The sequence below is a fragment of the Triturus cristatus genome, chromosome 12 (genome assembly GCF_964204655.1).
Source record: "Triturus cristatus chromosome 12, aTriCri1.1, whole genome shotgun sequence".
Taxonomy (NCBI): Eukaryota; Metazoa; Chordata; class Amphibia; order Caudata; family Salamandridae; genus Triturus; species Triturus cristatus.
In genome coordinates, this window is record NC_140595.1 from 267,718,432 (window position 1) to 267,739,343 (window position 20,912).

Sequence of the window (20,912 nt, forward strand, 5' to 3'; positions counted from 1 at the left end):
TGACTGTCAGACCAATGGCTCTGTGAATTGATAGGTAAGGGAATATAAAAGGAAGGAATTTTAGTAAAGAGTCTTTAACGCCAGTAGATATGCACAAGGTTGATACTGAAATGTGCATATTTTCATATAGGTGCATTGATTTATCTTCTGTGGGTTTTCACAGCATTGAAACCTGGTAGGGATTCAAGCTTGATTGCATGTTTATTGGTTAAATAACTGTGGAAATATACTAATTTCAGCTTAATTTTTTCGCAAAACCCAAAATAAATATGGATAATACAGATAAAATTAGCAAAAAATAAATCTGGATAAATACAGACGAAATTGTCAAAAAAGGAACAAAGCTGGCTCTCTAGGCTCTCTATATGCTGTACTAAAACAAAGTACACTGTATAGAGAGTCCAGTGAGGCCCAGATTGGTTTACAGAGGGAAAAGTAGATAATACTAACAATGTATTGTTGGTAATGTGGGTGAGCAGTTAGGCTTATCAGAGGGTTGTGCTAAGCAGTTGCTGTACTTAAAGAGGCAGTAAATGAGATACACACTCAAGAATAAATCCGAGACAAATTAGCAAAAATAACAGATTTTTTCATAGGTTTTCAGACCATGAACTTTGTTATAAGGTAAGTAATTTTTAAGATATGAATTTTCAAAGCTCGCAAAATAATTCACAGTTGTGCCACGGGGGCACAACTGGTTCGTCTGTACACAGGCTGGCCGCAGAGCTGATAGATCAGCCGGGCGTCGCGCATCGAGATGGTCTTCGTGGTCAGGGGGCAGGCAGGTTCCAGGAATGATTCCGGGACAGCTAGGCCACTCACAGAGTTAGTCTCAGGGGTCTTAACCTCCCTCGACGATTATCTGCTTCCTGGGCAGTTGGCGTCTGTAATGGACTTTTCGTCTCGGTGTAGGTTGCAGTGAGTCTGGTATCCCAGGTAATGCTATGGCACAGCTCCGTTAAGTCCTAGTGCCCTCTCACATGGTGACATATCTGACTTCTGGAGCTGGTGTATCATGTCTTGCTTTGTTGCTGTGTCGGAGTTGCCGGGTAGCAGCAGATCAGTAAACCGGACTCTGCTGGTTCGGTGCCTGTAGGCTTCAGGGGAGTAGCTCCTCTACTCCAAGGGAGTTCATTGGCAATTTGTTGAAGGCTGGAGGTATTTGGAGGCCTCACAGTTGCAGGATGAGACATGCTGTATTCAGGATATAAAAGTTCCGAAAAGGCACGTTGCTCATGCACCCAATTGTCACACTGCGTTGTGCGGAATGTTTGCAACATAAACCACTTATTACTGAGTAGTCCATTTTGACCATGTGACACCAATATTTTCATAATTCCTTGTTTCTTCAATTATCCTCATGTTTTAAATCACTGCGGAGACAGTGGGATTTCACCAAGAATCTTTATTAAACTTTTCTCATGCCTACTGCATGCCCATCCAGGCTTTTTAACAGTGACACGTCCGGGTCAATCATACAACGGAATAGGTTCATAAGATCATACCCAATGCATTTCAAGCCATACGGCTCTTCATCAGGGGTCTCTAGAACAGATAAAAGAGACTATTCACCTGACAGTTTAGCATATAGAAAGCTATATTTGTACAGTGTCCCAACGATCATGCCCGACACCCACATCACACATTAAGAGTCCCCCACTCTGATCTTAAAAAAACTCTTGTGCACTAACCAAGTACACATCCTAACACCCACCTTACTCAAACCCTTCTAGCCCAAACTCACTTCTAAGATGTCTAATACACAAACTATTGTGATTCAACCAAACTCCTATACGGTACTGTCCTTCCCCATCCCAATACTGTTAAACTAATACCTCGTGATACCCCTACATCAGTAAAACCTCTCCCCTATTGCGAACCCCATAATTTTAATTGGCAGGTGTTACTGTCTTTTGTAAATAGTGGCTTTTCATTGGTAAATAGGCTCAGTAGTCCCTCTGTAGTACCGCCTTTTCTCTTATTGTAACCTCCCATGTGGGCTGCAATTGTTACATGTGTTATTTTGCTACATGTGTTAATTATAGCCTGTGAGCACTATTTTCTTAAATTACTGTGTCCTGCCTGCAGATACTCTCTCTTTTTAACCAGCGTGGCGGTCACGCAGGTATGCGCAGCGTGCCATACTCTTTGCCGCTCCTCCTTTCTTATTTTACTAACTCAGCGCAACTCACACTTTATGGAGTTTGCACTATAACTTTTAAATATGTTCCTCCCCCCTCAAACCCCCGCTGCATAGTTGCCAATGTCAGGGTTCCTGAAGCGACCACAGTGTTGAAATCTGCAGACGCTTCCTCCGTGTACCATTGTTCCCCGTCTTCCCACCCCCCCTCCCCCCTCTCCAGGTTGCCCAATTCAAAGTCAGCAAACTTAACAAAATAGTTAACATTCAAACAAGAGTACACTACAACAATGTAAATACATTTACAATGCAATTCGCACCAAAAGCAATCAAAACTAAAAGATGCTGCAGAGGAAAAGCCGTTTTCATTGTATCGTCATAATGCTCTTTAAACTCATAATGTGTCTTTTACTAACTCAGCACGACGCACCCATTATGGACATTGTGCTATAACTCTGATAAAAAGAACCAGCATTATAAAGTGGGGCACAGGCGGTGTGCGGTGCTGCTTACAGACAACTTATTATATAGCAGCTTGCCTTTCTGCACCATGCAGTCCTGGTGCCTGGCTCACTAGACACCTCTAGGAGCAGCTTGCGGTACTGCACCTAGACATGCAGTGCTGATTCCTGGCTCCCTAGAGACATCTAGAAGCAGCTTGTGGTACTACACTGAAACATGCAGTGCTGGTGCCTGGCTCACTTGGGACTTCTAGGAGCAGCTTGCCGTACTACACCCAGACATGCAGTGCTAGTGTCTGGCTCACTACTCAAGCCATTTGTAATGCAATAGGTCTTGCATCATTGAAAGTTTGAGCTATTAGCTTGCATTATTATTTGCAATGGCAATACCTCAAACTTTCAGCAATGCGAGATCTATTCCATTGCAAATGCTTGTTGAATTTGAGTTGTTGCCCACAAACCAAGTGCTAAGGCAAACTGTTGTCTTTCCTTTTGTGTCTGCTAGTGAGTGATTAGTTGTAGCTAGATCTTTGCTCCGCCAGTAATTCTTTAAATTGTATACAATTCAAGTTTGACCAGTTTATGCATTGACTTCTGATTTGCTCTTATTCCTTTCCTTCAAGGGATAGTGTCAGGAACAAGCTTACCACTGAAGCTTGGAAGTGAACGGCTTCCCACTGAAGATGCCAAAAACACCCAAATACTCATCAAAACCTCTTTGGCGATATTTAAATATTACCTCAGTGCCCGCCACCTGGATTTAAGACTAGTGGAGCAGTACAACAAAAATCAGTTGAATCGCCTCCTTTGTATGTTTTATGCTGGAATGCGTAAACCAAATGGGGACTACTATGCAAAGAAATCAATTACCTCCTTCCGATATGGCCTCCAAAGGCATTTTGCCCAGTTAAAAGGTTTTGATATCATTCATGATCCAGCATTCCGGGATGCAAACACCACTATGGCCGCAATGTTTGCCAGGATGAAAAGTGAAGGCTGGGCTGACGTTCAGCACAAAGAACCCTTAACTAAAGACGACTTCAAAAAACTGTACTATAGCTGCAACATCAACACACCAGCTGGTCTCCAGCATAAGGTCTTCATCGATGTGATGCTTCATCTGTGCAGCAGGGGCAGAGAGAAGCTGCGGGAGTTCAACAAGGATGAATTCCTAATTGCTGTTGATGCCAGAGGTCACAAGTATGTGTCCGCCAGAAAGTCTTGTTTTCCCAAGAATAACCAAGGGGTGCCGGTAGAACACGATCGTGGACCACGCATGTATGAATTGAGAGGTAGTGTTCAACCTGTTGCTAGTGCTGTTTAATAATGTACATTTCTAACCATCGTTCTACTGTTGTCGAGTTATTGCTATGTAAAAATACTTCAAATATTTATAGCCTGGACGCATTTATCCAATAATGTATCCTATTTACCAGATGATTTAGAACATTTACTCAAGCTTTATGTTCCTAGTTCTTAATTTAGTGTTTGTTGTGTGAGCAGACATGTTAGACTGACTTGAAAGAGGTGCTTATGACATGGAAACAACTTGTAGCTCTTGAGGCATATGCCTGAGGCCTTGCAGTTCTTATTTGTAATGCTGTATTTCAAGCTTTAACATCACTGTAGCTGGATGACTGCTTGGAGTACAGAAACCAATGACACTTGCAATTAATGGTAAGTTTGATCTAATCAATGCCTTGTTTGGCATTTTACTTACTTGTTTTCTCTCCCTACACCCCTTATACCTCATTCTGACCACCCCTTGTGGGACGCACAGATGAGAGATAGATCAGTTCAAAAAGTACCAGTTATATTTTATTTTTATTTTATTGGTTAAATATGATTAGACCGAGGCCAATTTCATCTCCTAACTATATGGTTCTAAAAAGCGTAGTCCCTTGTAGGGCACACCACTGACTTCCATGGCCTTTGCTTGAACTGAATAAAGAACGGTCTTTTGGCCACATCGGGGTGAGAGCCAGGAACAGGGACTCCATTCCCCAGGCTCCCTCGCACCCCTGATGCTGCTTTCTGCGCCCGGGAGCGCAGAAATCAACTCGAGAGCTCCCACTGCACCTGACTCACGCGTCCCGCGCCCGGGCGAAGCCAGGGCCAAGGGCGGGCCCGTGTACCAGCCAGAAAGAGGCAGGGCAGGGCCACCCGTCTTACGTCTGGCCGCCGGACTACATAGTTGGTTGTCACCTGCGCCTTGAGGTACTGTGTCCGTTTTCCTCTTTATTTTCCTGTTGGCCCTGCGCAGAAAGCGATCTGGACCTCACTGATCACAAGCGATCTGGGACTGTCTGGGTACTGTTTGCATATCACTGCTCGACTGCCTGCCAAGGTACCTTATGTAACTGATTTGAGCCCCTGACAGGAGCCTGTTGACTTCTACCCTGTCTCTGGCCGCTGCCGCCATTGCTGTAAGCTTATCATCTCCCTGTGACAGTTCCCCTCTCGGCCCTACAACTGGCCCAATTAGTGTGCATAAAAGCCACTTGGCACATACCATTTGAATAGCCTGTAGAACTAATCTTATCACCCAGATATAATTGTTTTGCTATTTAGCGACCGGGCTGTGGTTTGCGAAGTGTATGCTAACTGTGCAACCATGCAGGCTGACCTTAGTAATAATAATAATGAAACAAGTGCTTTAGTACAATTACTCGCTGGGTCTAGATCCACGTTGGTCCGCGAGCCCTGGGGTGCGCAGGATGGGGAAGAGGAAAACCATGGAGGGTAATGGTGGTGAACAAGTCGGGAAAGGGAAAAAGGTCAGAAAATCAATGAAACATCCAGGTAGCAATTGCATTCTTGAACGCATTGACAGCCTGATTAGGGAGTGTGAAGACATCTTAGTGGATGAACCAGCCGCTGCCACGCACACCATTTCCGGCCAATTTCCTCACCTCACCTTAAAGGGACCCCCTTACCTAACCAGGAGGCACTATTAGATACTGCGAGGGCCTGCTCACCCCCATAACACCTCTAGTAACAACACCGCAAAGCCAGAATCCACTATTCCTTGCGCAAACAGGTTCACTCCCCTACTGGACCTGTCTGATGACCCTAAGGAAGACACTCCCTAGCCCCCTCTTGCATCCATTGCCTCGATTACACTAGCATTTAATTCAGAACCCCAGGGCACGCACCAACTTAAAAATATGCTTAGGGCAGGAATATCCATGATCGAAGGCTTAAGCACCTTAGTCAAAACACTATTGCAGAACCGCTCCCCCCCCCCCCCCCAACAGTAAGGCGCTCCTGTGTTAGGAACTCACTTGAAGCCGCCTCGTAATTACTGTACGTCATGGTAGGGGTACCGTCTCTTACGGCCCGACCCAGCCCACCCGCTACCCTGGCTCACAGTCCAGCTTCACTTGAATCTACCGCAAATCGAACTAATAATCCTCATAATATAGTGGCTGTGCAGGATCCCCTTAACAACCCTAGACCCTCCCTCTTATCCCAGGGTCAGCAACTGCTATGCCACGGCCAACACCAGCCTACCCATCCAGCCACTTTACACGTATTACATGCCCCGAAAATGTATATGGTCAATGTTCCAATGTTCCTAAACTCGATAGAAAGAAGGGGTATGAGGGCGAAGACTCTTTGACCAACAAAGTGATCCATTGGTTCCTCAACGTCAGGGGTTGTCGCTCAGTAATCCGAGACGACATTACTAGGGCTTGGAGGTGTTCTCTTCCCGCCCAACCTTTTGATTGCATCAAACTCACCCTTAAAGGGTCTGATCTGGCAGAGAACCTCCTTGCCCTGGAATTTCAAACCTGTCCCCCTGAAGCCTCTTCAATCCAGTTTAAGCGCGTTATATCTTGTGACCAGAGCAGACAATCTGCCCCCAATCACTTATTCATTTAGCTGGTGGCTCCACCCTAGAGGTCAACGACTGAGTGGAGCTCTGTGGCATCCTGGATTATGTACTACCTCCCCTAACTGTACAGCTAGCCCTCCTAGTACTCTGGTTGGAGCACAGTCCGCAAAACCAAAGGAAGATAGCTCCCGGGGGGGGGTTAGAGAAATCAGCAGCTCTCTCATTAACACTTGGCAGGCGGCGGGTGAAGATCTTTCCACGTGTCTAAATATCCAAGCATTTACACAGGTCCCAGTTAGTTACCGCACTCCTACTCGAAATGCTGCACATGGCCCTACATCTCATCAACAGCTGAGATTGATATAGTGGAATGTGGCTGGGCTAAGCAGCAATATGTTAATCCCTCAATGGAACAGCCTAATTGAAGGTTTTGACATCTGTATCTTTCAGGAGGCCTGGAGTTTGGTTCCCTTACACAAATCAGGTTTTGTTTCCTTCTGCTCACCTCCAACAACCACAGGGAGACATCAGGGGGACTGATCATCTGGGTGAATATCGCTCTGGGCTGTCGAATTACCTGTTTTTCAAGCTCCAGCCCTGATATCTTGGAGGTCAGCATTTGGGGACCCAGGAGGGGAGTCATAATCTATCTGTTTAATGTCTACGCAAGGGGGACCAAAGGGGACAGACCATCACCTACCATTTCTGCACTGGAAGAGACCCTAGCTATCTGTTCACCCCACTCTAGAGCAGTGGTAGCAGGAGATTTTAACTGCACTTTCGAACCACTGGATAAAGAAGATCTGTTGGGAATCAAGGATGACAACACTAAATGAGCCGTCCCCTCACTTAACCTACCATCAGTCAAAAGATGGACGCAGACGGCGCTCCAACTGAATGCCCTTATCGTAGAGTTTGGTTTGAGGGCAGCTAATGGCAGAACACCCTCAGGCAGACAGGGTGCAAACACGTATAATAGAGCTAGATGCCCGTCCCGCATTGACTATATACTCCTCGATGTAAGGCTCTGGGGAGATTTGATCAATATGAGTGTGGGCACCACTACAGAGAGTGATCACAATCCTCTCTGCTAAGTACCAACCCTCTGTGGGAAGACCACTACTATCCTGTGAGCAGCTTACCCCTGACTTCCACTAGAGAGATCGTCCCCTCGAAGTTCAATAGATTTTTAAAATGGCCTTGCAAGAATCCAAGATTCTAGGTATACGACACTACCTGGCTGTAGGCACATTTTAACACCAGGCCGTAGCCACTAGCGCAAGAGAGCTGGCTGATGTCGCTAAGGTTCACTGCCGTACTATCGACCGACTTAATGTACATTTTATAGCTCCTAAGTTAGACAATAAGCCTAGCATGCCATCAAAGGGCCCTATTCGTGGTACACAAAAGATTGTAGGCACGAACTATTACTCTTAGCCGCAGCAATCAAAGATAAGAATTGCCCCCCTGATCAAAGCTACCAGGAAGGGCTACAGAGCTGCTCTGTACCAGGCAAAGATAGCATGGGATGAATCCCGCTGGCAGCAACTTAAGGAAGCAAGCTCAGCAAAGGACGTCAAGTTATTCTGGACTCTAGTTACATGGGGTAGTAAGTCAGGAGCATACTTGCCCCCCAACCACATCACAGGCCAGGGATGGTATGACCATTTTCGGAGGCTTTATTCAACTCTCAAGGCCATACCCCCTGTGGAGCTAGATGTATTTTATGGGCACCACAAGAATGATGAGCTTTTTGACCTGGCCGAAATAGAGACCGCAATAGGTAGAATAGTGCCGTCTAATGCAGCAGGACCTCACGGCTTACCAGGTGACCTATTTCTTGCAGACACTCCAAATTGGGCACGTTATATTCTCCTTTTGGCAAATGCTATTGTCAGCGTGGCACCAGTTGCTGGGTCTTGGAAGGACGCAAAGGTCGTCCCGATTTACAAAAAAGGAGCCAGAGACGACCTCTCAAACTACAAGCTCATTAGTGTGATAGATGCCCTGCAGAAGGTCTTCAGTAGAGTTCTTCTGCAGAGGATATAGCTATGGGCAGATGACGATGCTATCCTTTCGCAGTACCAGGCCAGCTTTAGGGCTAGGACAGGAACAATCGACCAGGTGTTCGGTTACTACATATCTATTGGAAAGTAGTGGTGATCGGCAAGGGCAGTCTTTATCTTGCGTGTTTCGACCTTTGACCTAGTCCCTAGGAGCAAATTGTGGCTCACACTTAAAGATATGGGCATCCCACCATTTATTCTCAACCTGCTGGTCCGGCTACACAAAGAGAACTATGCCCAGGTTAGATGGGGGGCGCAAGGTCAATAGGGGAGTCCGGCAGGGTTGTGTTTTGGCTCTCACTCTATTCTCTATATGAATGGCGTAGTCAGCTTTCTGCAAGAAGACCCAGCAGGCCCACCAACCCTGGGGGGGGGGGGGGGGGAGGGGGGGGGGCATGGTTGATAAGGTACCGACCCTTTTTGTACGCAGATGACATCCTGCTGGTGTCTAAGACCCCAGCAGGGTTGCAGGGACTACTCACCAGGTTCCAACTCTTTTGCGACAATTGGGGGCTGGTTATTAACACCTTAAAAACCACATTTATGGCCTTCAATCCTCACTAGTCCTATAAAGGCAACCCTTTGCTAGGTGGGACATCTCTGGAAAGAGTCGGCACTTTTGAGTATCTCTGACAAAATGTCATGGAAGCCCCACCTAGCAAAGAGGCTGATGGGGCATAAGGGGGTAGCGGGAGCATTTGGGAGGGAACACCGTTCCTCTCATGGCAGACCGGTAGCCCCAGCCCTCCAGGTTTATGACGCCAAAGCAGACAGTACAGCACTGTACAGAGCAGAGCTATGAGGATTCGATAAGGCTCATGATCTTTGTAGATCTGAGTATAACTTATATAGGGATTTAGTGATGTTGCCCCAAAGCATCCCCCTTACCCCCCTAATGCTTAATATAGGTAGGCGATCGATTGGCGACATAGCATGGTTGCGCCTGTTGCTTTATTGGGCTCGTATCAGGCGGACCCCAGAGCTCCTTCCTTACGCTGAAGTCCTCACAGAGGTTATACGGATAGACACCGGCAATGAAATAGGTTGGATCGCCAACGTTAGGAAAATTATGTCAGTATTGGGGCTTCAAGTGCATTGGGACAAGCAGGACCCCCCGAGGAAAGAAGAGCTCAAACGTTTGTATTGGGTATGGGTGGAACAACAAGAAACCTATAAAGCAAATGTGGGCAGATTTAAGTATGTGGTCTGTATGGAGATACAATTCTGCTGTTAGAGTCCTTTTTAGATATAATTCAGATCCCTTGGGATAGGATGTTATACATCCATTTTAGGTTCGGCACGCTTCCTGTCAGCAAGACAACCGCAAAATGGCATCCATGTAATCAAACACGAAAGGACTGCCATCTTGCAGGGCCCCAATAGAAAGTGTTGCCCACGTTCTGTTTGCTTGCACGGCATACAACACTACGAGGGCCAAGTGGCTAAAACCGATCTGTCGGCAACTGGGCACACAGGACTATCGGGTCACCCTGCGCATCCTTAGGTCAGATCCCAGACCTCTCTTTGCGTGTTGTGTGGCAAAGTACCTTAGTCATGCATGGCTTTTTAGACGGAAGACCCTGACAGGAATGTCACTGCATTCAGCCGAATGATGCTGGCACCTAATTGTTGTAGGGCTCAAAGGCTGGTTATTTCAGCTCTAAACACACGTTACGCAAACAAATGATGGATGGAATGCTGTCACCCCCACTCAAGAGATCTGAGTTAAATCCATTTTTCTTTTGCTCACCATGCCACCCCAGTTTAGATCCAGCCATATGCAAATCAGTCTTGACCCTGTGCCTCATGGGAACAGTCCAGACCGAACTGCCAAGCCAGGTCCTCCCTGGACCAAAAACAAGCATACTAGGACCGGTTTCTGGGTATTACCCTTCATCAGCCAAGCTAGCTTGAATCCAGTGGCACAGTGAGCAAGGGACCGACGTCTGGGCATACCCATCCCACTTAGGGTGAAAAGTGCTACGCAAACAAATTATGGACGGATTGCTGAATAAATCATACATTCACCCCCGGTCAAGAGATCTGGCTTAAATCCATTGTTCTTTTGCTCACCATTCCACCCCAGTTTAGACCCACCCATATGCAAATCAGTCCTGACCCTGTGCCTCATGGGAACAGTCCAGACCGAACTGCCAAGCCAGATCCTCCCTTGCCCAGAAATGAGCATCCTGGGACTGGTTTCTGGGTATTACCCTTCATCAGCCAAGCTAGCTTGAATCCAGTGGCACAGTGAGCAAGGGACCCACGTCTGGGCATACCCATCCCACTTAGGGTGAAACATGCTATGCAAACAAATGATGGCACTGGAGTCAAGCTATCCTGGCTGATGAGGGCAGAAAGCCTGAAACCGGCCATAGGGTGCTTGCTTCCAGTCCAGTGAGGACCTGGCCTGGCAGTTCGGGCTGGACTGTTCCCATGGGGCGCAAGGGCGAACTCCTGACTCTGGAAGGGTGACCCATTGTCTGTCCGGATCTCTTTCACCAGTCCATGGGTGGCCATTATTTTCTCTAGCTTGGGAATCACCTCGCTGGCACTGAGTGCCGACAGTATTTCCACTTCGGGATACTTCGAGTGGTCATCAACGGCAACTAGAGTATGTCGTCCGTCCGGCAGGCTCCCAAAATCTACACTTATTTGGGCCCACGGAACTCTCGGCCGAGGTTCCACAACGATGGGGGCAGGCCTGGGTGCTTCTCCTGTGACCTGACAGGCAGGACAGGCACGAACGGCTGTTTCTACCATCTCATCCATGAGGGGGAACCACACTTTTGGGCGCAGTCTCGACTTAGCCCATGTAGGCCATCAAGGCATGGTGAAAACTAAGTCTACCATCCTCTGAGTTAGCGACATCGGGATGACAAGTCTGTGCCCCCTCAGCAGGCATCCCGTGTTGTCTTCTGTCAGTTCATCCCTCACATGGTACAGGCCATCCATTATTCTTTGCGCCATGGGCGTCAGGCTCTTCCACTCTTCTTTTGCTCGGGTCCAACTATTGTTCTGGACGGCTCGCTTGGCCCTCTGCAGACATTCGTCCTGGCTGGTGGCATGTTGGAGACTGTTCATGGATACCGGTATGGAGCACGATCGAGCTGTGACACACCTGACATACTCTTCGGTGTCTGCGGCTTCTTCCATTTCCTGGGGAGTGGCCTTCCGAGGGTGGCGAGAGAGGTAATCAGCCGGGTTCCTTGCCCCAGGCCGGTATTCTATCTTGCAGTTGTAATTTTGCAACTGGAGCATCCACTTCTCAATTCGCGGCGGCGGTTTCGTAGAGGTGCCTGAGAAAAGCGATACTAGGGGTTTGTGGTCGGTTGACACCACAAACGGTTTCCCATACACATACAAATGGAAATGATGACATCCCCAGTGAATTGCAATTGCCTCTTTCTCTATCTGGGAGTACCTTTGCTCCGTCTCAGTTAGTGACCGGCTGGCGAATGCGACTGGAGCCCACTCATCTTGAGGCGTCTTCCGCTGTAGGAGAATAGCACCCAGTCCGACTAGACCAGCATCCACAGCAATCAACGTGAGCTTGGCGGGGTCAAAGAATGCGAGCGTTGTTGCCTCTGAGAGCGCCACCTTGATTTTGTAAAACGCCCGAGCCTGCTCGCTGCCCCACGTCCACGGGGTGGACTCCTTTGTCAGTTCTCTCAGTGGAGCTGTTAGGTTGGCCAGGTCTTTGATAAATCGTCCACAGTAGTTTACCATTCCTAGAAAGCTGCGAACTTCGGTGATGTTCGTGGGGGCAGCCGCCTCTTTAATGTCCTTTACCTTGTCGGGATCGGGGTTCACTCCCTCCGCCGAGAAAGTGTACCCGAAGAACTGCAGTTTGTTGCACAGGAACTCGCACTTCTCGCGATGCAGCGTGAGGCCGGCCTCTCGAATCCGGCGTAGCACTTGAAATAGACGCTCATTGTGTTCTGGGACCGTCTTAGCGTGGACCATGATGTCATCGCTGACGTTGATGGCTCCAGGGATCCCTGCGATAAGTTCCTGAACTACATTCTGAAACACCTCGGCGGCACTCGATACTCCGAAGCTCAAACGGGTGTACCGCCTGAGTTCGACATGTGTTGAAAACGTGGTAATATTTCGGGAGGCTTCATCCAACACCAGTTGGTGGTACCCTGACCGGAGATCCAACTTCGAGAACCACCTGGCACCCGCCATTTCCCCGATGAGGTCGTCAATGGTGGGAGTGATGTGGCGCTCCCTCTTGATTGCGACATTGGGGAGCCGCATGTCCACGCATATCCTAACTGCACCGGGTTGCTTAGGCTTCCTGGCCACCACTATGGGAGACACCCACGGGGTGGGTCCAGATACCTTTTCGATTATTCCAGCCGCCTCGAGCTTCTTCAGTTCTTCCTCCACCAGTGGTCTGAGGTGGAACGCTATCCTCCGGTGTCGCAGTGCCACTGGCTGGACGGTGGAGTCTATGTGCAGGTGGATCTCTTTGCCACGGAACTTTCCGATCCCTTGGAATACTTCTTCAAACTCCTCCAGTATGTTGTGCATGGACTCTTGGTGCACCCGGAACGCAAAAGTCACTACCCCTAGGTCTTCGGCTGCCCGGCAGCCCAGGAGCATGCCCTGGCCATCCTCCGTGACATAGATATTGGACGTGACTGACCGTGTGCCGTGAGATATTGTTGTCTTGAGCCTTCCGCACACTTTCAGTGGTGCTTCTTGACCATACGCAAACACCGTTATTGTGGACGGGTGTAGAGCGGGTTTCGGGTGCATTGTGCTGTATAGGGTGGCAGCCATGATGTTAATACTGGCTCCAGTATCAACAACTGCGGTGATTTCTTGCGAGTCCACCTGGACGTTGCACTGCGGGAGTCGTCGTATCTTGCGCGTTGCGGTGCCGATCATGTGGATCCTATGCACCACTCTCTCTTCTTCGCCATCATCATCCATGTCGCTGGCCGCCGGCTCTCTTTCCTCAACGGTGTTCACCACTTGGCGCGGTTTGCGTTACCTTTTTGACCGACACACCTTCTCGAAGTGATTGAAACGACCGCACCCGGAGCATCTCTTCCCTCGTGTGCAGGGCATTCGGCCGCGGCATGTGGCATACCCCCACAGTACCCGCATGACTTCGGTTGTTCTGGAACAGTGGCTCCCGCCCCTTTCTTGTCCCATCTCTGTTTGGGCCTGGCGGACACCGCGTTGACTGACACTGCGTTGACTGGCTCCACCTTCACTGGCGCTTGAAGCGCAGCTTCCATGTGCGCGGCGCGCGCTTTCGACAGCTCCTTCGTCCGACCCATCGTTAATATCTCCGCCAACGGTTTGCCAGACTCCTCCAATATCCGCTCTCTCAACTTGGCTGACGCGCACCCCTGAATTATTTGCCCTCTTATTTCCTCCGTTTCGTCTCGGAAACCGCAGGTGGCCGCTAGGTTCTTGAGACGGGCATGAAACTTGTCCAGCGACTCCTCTGGGAGTTGGCGCGCCTGTCGAAATATAAATCGCTCGTAATCGCGGTTCGCCATTGGTTCGAAGTGTTCATTTAGCGCGGCTATTAGCGTTGTGTGAGTTTTAGGGGTAGCTCAGCGAGCGTCTTGACGATATTGTGAATATCCTTTCCCCCGAGGTGAATGATCATCGCGCGCTTTTGGTCCCTATGGACTTTAGTGGCCTCAAAAAAGATGCGTAGCCTGTCTTCCCAATCTTTCCATCGGGCCGCCACGGCGGATGGTGACCCCCCCACTGTAAAGGGTTCAATTGGTGGAATGTTCGTCATGGCGCGCGTGTGCTGCCTCCGCTAGGCGAGACCTGGTGAGGAAGTTGGTGTGTCTCTGTGGGTGTGTCACCCCTCCCATGTGTCAGGCAGACAAAAATCAAGGCGTGGGGAGACTGGACGCTCCCTCCCAGGCGCTGCCGGCAGTGTGACCCCTCCCAGGGCCTCAGGCGCTGAATGCCAGGTACTCACGGGCCCCCAGCAGTGGGGCAGGTGCACCGTCTCCCTCGCGCGCAGGCTCCAGCACTCAAGGCAGGCACCGCTAGAAGCGGGACGTGTGGCAGGCAGCCTCGGGCTGATTCAGCAACGGAAGCGCACGCCGGCGCTCCGATCGTCCACCGGGCCACAGTCACGTGGGGCACAGCGACGGCTTCACCACCGCACTTGGGTGCGCGCTCAGGGCGCGATGCACCGGCACTCTCCAGCGCCACAACGACCCGCAGGGGCACGAGCACCGCGTGCTATGCACAACACGTGGCCGCCACTCCCGCACCAGCACGATGTCGAGGGCACGCCCACCCTCGTCGCCACTTTTGTGGTGTCCTGAGGAAGCGATCACTTACGTCGCGTGCTACAGGACACGGGGCCTGGACCAGGAAGGAACACACTTGGACGCAGGTATGCTGGTTGTGGTCCGCCGCCGTAGCCGTTCTGGCGTACGTGCCTGCGCGACCTGCTTTTATTAAGATACACCACGTGACCTGATGCGTACGCCTCAGCGTATCGCGTCAGGGTCACGACATAAGAAGTATCGGCCACACATCATTTTTGTACCCCCCCCCCCCCCCCCTTCTACCCGTCTCACATCCTAATGGGGGCATCGTTTTTTCGCGTAGACGTCTATTTGAGGTTGCCTTTTGTTCAGAAAAAAAAATCAGTGCTTCTTAATACGCTGTGCACAGCTTCAGGGCACTGTTGACTGCACAACATAACTCCGCCTTCGCTACCTCGTGTTCCGAGGGGGAGTTTAGGGCTTCTTGTCCTTTGTCTCTCCTCCATCTTGCCCCTCCTCCCCCATCTGCACATACTTTTACAGCTCTGGTTATTACATGCTGTGATGGCCCTCACAGACGCATCTGCAGGCGCAGAAGTGCTCAATGGGGGTGGATCCGTGCAAAACCTGCAGGTTATAGGTTCCACGATGGGCAGAGCCAACTCAGCCGTTCATTCACTCAATTTGAAAACAAATGCTGAGCATTACTCAGGGCTCAGATACCCAGTTAGGTGCACCAGGATGTAACATGCACAAGTGGCAGAGCGTTACTCGGGCCTCAGATACGCCTGTTAGTTGCACATGAATATAACATACATAAGTGGTTGAGGATTGCTCAGGAACATTAATTCTGTGCTGTAATGGTATACTTTAAAGAGGCACATTTCATTTTGACTAAACTGACGTGCTTTCTCTCCAGCCAGTGGGTCCTATCGCAGAGCATGTGTATTTACATCAAAAGTAGGAGGGTAGATAAGGTGGAGAAGTCTGTAGATCACTATGTAGATAAATCAGTTCTTATAATTGTGGAGGTTGGAAGGCGATGCGGGACGTATTTCTAAATGATCTCTGCTTTATAGCTTATAAAGAAAATTGTAATCCAATTCATTCTGTTACAAAGTTACAAAACCAGGACTACATGTACCAGAATGCAAAGAGAAAATAAAGGCTGGGGCAGCTCCTCTTGCAGCAACCAGAGGAATGCTAGCTCGCTTTTCGTCGATGTTTCCGCATCTCCCTACTGCTTATAAACAGAGTCATTCAGGGGCAAAAGTGCTGCATGTCAAGCCCTGCTTGGAACACAGACACTCTGGTATGCTGGGAAATCTGGGGCTCCCCAGGGAGGAGGATGGGGTTGGAGCGGGGTCAATTTTAAGTCACATGCCCGGTGCTCCTGAGCGGGAGGTAGGGGTGTGAGCAGCACAAACAGACCTGCAGGTAGGCCCTACCAAGGAAAGTCGGTAGGCATTTGACTGTTATAAAATGTTTACGGGTCTTAGGTACAGTAAGGTCTTATCTCAGTAAGCACTAAATAATTAGAATTGTACAGATTTAACCCTTTCTGCTCAGGAAAGCACGGTATGCAGAATCAACGTGCAACAGCAGGCAGTGTGTTTTAATAAATTACGCGCAGCTTATTGGGCTGTGCCAGTCAGGCATGGAGGCAGGCTGTTGAAGAACCAGCTTCCCTATGAAGTGACTTTGACCCAGCCCTTTGCTCTTGTAAGCCTCAGAAAGAAAACCTGGTGCTGATCCTCTATTCAAGCGTCATCCTCAGTGTAATGGAACACAAGGAGCATTACAAGTATGTGTACATCAAATCAGTGCAGTTATTTCCAGAGGAAGGATTCATCACACTGCTATATGTGTACGGGTTCACGGCACTAGACGCTAGGGGGGCCCAAACAGCATGCATAATGAAATGGCAAATGAATGGGACCCAGTGGCACGCTATGGACCTGGGCTTACCTGCCTGGGTGAAAACATAATCTTGTCCGTGTGAAGAAGCTAGAGTGTAGCTGCTCAAAGAGCGGACACTCCCGGGAACAGTGCAGATAGGGTGATCACCTCCCTCCGTCCATGTCATCACTGACACTGCTTCCAGTCCTAAACCTTTCACCTGGATATAATTACATTCAGGTGTGTTCAGCATAATTTTAACTACTTTTGTGCCCCTGCCTAGACATAATTTCAGGCCTTTTTCCTTCTCAGGATCTTTCTGCCATTTACAAGATTCTGAAAGGATCTGAGCTGGTGCCTGAATAAAAATGTGTTAAGTTTTCTGCCTTCTTTTTCGACATATCAGTTCTCCCCTGTTTGGTTTATAGATGTTTTAGGGAGCTTATAAACAGCTCTAAAGCACTTTTGAAGTGAATTGTTGGTGTATTTGCTGATTTATCTTTGTGTCAGCCGTGGGCGGGGTACTTTCTGTGATGAAGTGCCAGGAAGAGGGTAGTGCTACAGTTAGTTACTGACTGTTACTACATCATGATTTGAGCTGAGCAGAGTGTCTGGCTGGCCTGCGTACTAGCACTGTCTGTGTTCTGGTGTGTCGCCGATGCTGACTCCGGCCTGGGAAATTTAAAAATTAGTGCTGGGAAGGTGCCACCGTGCCAGGTCAGGTACAAGTATAACAAGCAGTTTGTGTATGTCTGCACACATGCTGCGCTGCCGGTACCTGGAGGATGGGAGAGATAAGTTAGGAGTGTCCGAGTGTCACGCAGTCCTTGACCTATGTCAGTGTCCGGTTTCCCCAGTGCTGTGCTGCTGTGCTTCTCGTCTGCAATCTGACAGTTCCCTGAGTTAGTCGGTCCCACGCATACACTGACCGCACGTCGGCCGCAGGCGCAGCACCGACTCAGTAGTAGTAGATACTCCGTCGGCCTCGGCTTGGCTCGGCCACAGTCGCAGCTGGAAGCCTGCCTGGCTGGCCTGCACTGGCTGATTCATGAATGAAATGTGAATGAATCTCAATCTTCATGAATAACTCAATTTCTGCAGCCTGTCTGATGATTGATGTCCTGTACTGTTGATGTCTGATCATACTGTTGATGATGGTGGCATGGCGTCGTGAAGGCCGCGGCGCCTGCCCTTAGCAGCACTAGCAGTTTTCTCTGCCCGGTGGGCGGGTCAGACTCGGGACACTGAATTGGGCTGGTTTTTAGTTCTGCGGGGGTTGGGGCTGTGCGGCAGGAGGCAACGTGTGCAGATTTCATTGCGCATTGCCACGCCCCAGCATACCCGCATGGCTGCACCCAACCAACAGTCAGTCATCGTCGTCGACTCGTGGTTCTATCAACCGGCCACGGCCTTTCAGTTTCAACACTGGTCACTCTGAGTCAGTGCCAGTCAGCGCTACCCGACGACGTTGGTGTTAAAGGACTGGCAGCAGAGCAGTAGTTAGTAGCCACTCCAATACCGCCCGGCGGTCAACACAGCACCACCCGTGACCCAGGTGAGGCACGCACCGCAGGCAAGATGGCACCTGGTAGGCCCCGCCGCCGACCAGCCAAAACAAACTATTACCTCCTCGTCAGCCCTCCCCGTCCCAGTCCTAACCAGTTGAGCATAGCTCCTCCCACCAGACACTCCCAAGCAACTTGAAACCCATCCCTTCCCTCCAGGCCACACCCATACCCTGAGGCATATAGCACCGTGACCCGCCACTCCACATCCTGTTTGTTTTTTCTGCTGATTCACTTCCGGGCAAACTTCGACGGGATAGGAGGTGCTGGGTCTTCAAGCCTCCTGTCAGGTGAGTGTGAAACGGGTTGTTTAGCGCCCGTTTAAACCCCTTTGGTGCCGTTTTTGAATTATTGAGGCATTTACTTTGAGTCCCTGCTGTAGCGGGACCGTGGGGTTGGGGGGTCAGGACTACCTGGTGTGGGGTGGTGACTCCCTGCTGCGGCCTCCTCTCTTCCGAGTTTGTTCCCTGCTCTAGCGGGATCGCCCGGGGGGGAGAGGAGGCGTGTGAGGCGCGGCTTGCCTTTCTGCGCGCCAAGGGCGTGACGGTTTTGGCTTCTATATCTTTTTTTCGTCAGTGGGGGCATGTCTCCTGTTTGTTTAGCGTTCATACAGATTACTGTTTGACTGTCCGCTTCGCGCTTCCTCGGATCTTGGAGTGGGGTGTTATTCTCCTGCTGGTTGGGGGTTGCTGCAGTGTAGGTGCCCTGGGGAGGAGTTTCCACTGTCCTCATGTCTGTCTCTATTCGGATGGGGGTCGTCTGGGGTTTTTTGTGGCTCTAATCTCCTACTGCTCTTAAGAGTCACTGTGGCCTTCTGGTTTATGTCTGGGGCTCTGACTCTCAAGGTTACAGGTTCTAATCCCTTTGATTCGGTCTAGGCAGGTTTCTTCAGTGGGCTTTGGGGGTATTTCTTACCTTGTTCACTGGTTCCTGGTGCGGGGGCTTCTGGGTTCTTGGTATCCTTAATGGTTGGGCCCTGTCCTGTCCTTTCCTTTTATGGATGGGTGGAAGTCTCTGATTGGCCGTTTTGGGGCCGGCCTTCAGTCCTGTTGGGGATTGGCTGGGGATCGGTGGGGCTTTCCCTGGTTGGCCTTTGAGAATATTTTTTTTTTCCCCTGGTTGGGCTCGGTATTTAATGGGGTCTGTTTCTCTGTTCTCATGTTTACAACATGGAGGGTAGAGGTGCGGATGTACGTGAGCTCGGCTGTGTGGATGAGGAGGTGGTCGCTGGGTCTTCCACTGCTCCTTCCTTAATAGATATTCAGAAGATGATTGAGGCGGCGGTGGCGGCTGCCTTTGTGGCTCGTGATCCCATTGGGCCTAAGAAACGGAAATTGGATGCCTCGGCGGAGGTAGATCCTGACATGGACTCTGATGAGGAGGTGAAGGGTCGTTTTGTCCAAGGGTCGGACCTTAGTTGTGTTCTACAGCATGTTCGGGACAATTTGGGGTTCCCTGGTCCCGTGCCGGGTGGAGAGTCTGAAGACTTCTTCGCTAATTACCTGAAGAGAGAACCTGAAAGCCTCCCCATTCATGCTTCTGTGCGGAGGGTGCTGGAGGGGGAATGGAAGGATGTGGACAAACATGCCTTTCCCCGGTTTCTGGCTAGGAGGTATCCCTTGCAGGGTTTCTCGGAGGAATTCCCGGCCGTGGTGAAGGTGGATTCCCTGCTTGCTGGCATGGCGTCTCAGAGCCTGGTGGTGTCTGAGGATGCGGTTCCTTCTGATCCTGGGGACAAGCGTGTGGAAGGGGCCTTGAAGCGGTCCTTTGCTGCCTCTAATCTTGCAGTTCGGTCTGCAGCTTACACCAGCTATCTTGTGCAGTCACTTCTTAAAGACTGTCAAAGTATTTCTGCGCAGCTCATGCAGGATGAGGATCCCTCGGAGTCTTTATCCATGTTGGAACAGCAGTTGCGTTTCTTGGCAGATTTGTCCTTTGACTCCCTTAGCGCTGCTGCGGCGGCTGCAGGTGCCTCGGTTGCTGCTAGGAGGCAGTTGTGGCTTAAGTCTTGGAAGGCGGAGGCTGCTCAGAAGGCGGCCGTGATGAAGATCCCCTTCACGGGCTCTAAACTGTTTGGTGAGCCGTTGGAGGCTTTGATTAAAAAGACTGCGGAGGACAAGAAATTGTTGGCTCCGGTCCGCTCTTCTCAGAAAGGGAAGTTTGCGGGTTACAAGCGGGCTTTTGGGCAGGCGTTTCAGTCTAAAATGGCGGCCCAGCCCTTTCGTGGTAGGGGACGTGGCCGGGGTGTCCCTTCCTTCCACAAGTCCCGGGGTCAACAGGGTGCTTCCTCTTCGGCAGGTCCCTCCAAGTCGTGACTATGTGATGATGGGGTTGCCGGTTGGGGGTCGCCTCTCTTCTTTTTTTCCTGTCTGGGAGGAGTTCGTTCGGGACCAGTGGGTCCTGCAGGTGGTCCGGCTGGGCTACAGAATAGAATTCGGAACTCCTCCGGTGGATGTGTTCAGGTCTACCCCTGTTCCCAGGTCTCCGGCGAAATGCCGTGCTCTGTTGGACGGAGTTCGGGACTTGGTGTCCAAGGGGGCTGTGGTGAAGGTGCCTGTGAGTCAAAGGGGTCGGGGGGTTTACTCAATCCTGTTCTTGATCCAGAAGCCAAATGGGGACTTCCGTCCTGTGCTGGATCTGAAGGCAGTGAACTTATGTATCCCTCACCGGTCCTTCAAAA

General features: G+C 50.1%; 1 protein-coding gene across 8 annotated transcripts in view; it reads left to right on the plus strand.

Annotated features, from left to right (window-relative positions):
• Nucleotides 1–20,912, plus strand: part of LOC146775830 (uncharacterized) — a 1,003,909-nt gene that overhangs the window by 939,158 nt on the left and 43,839 nt on the right. For 6 of the 8 annotated variants that reach the window (XM_085637695.1, XM_085637696.1, XM_085637700.1 and 3 more), the window contains one exon: nucleotides 3,225–3,893. In XM_085637695.1, the coding sequence (XP_085493821.1) occupies nucleotides 3,225–3,893 (669 nt within the window). The remainder of the gene's footprint in view (nucleotides 1–3,224; nucleotides 3,894–20,912) is intronic. The other 2 variants (XM_085637697.1, XM_085637698.1) reach the window with 1 other exon arrangement.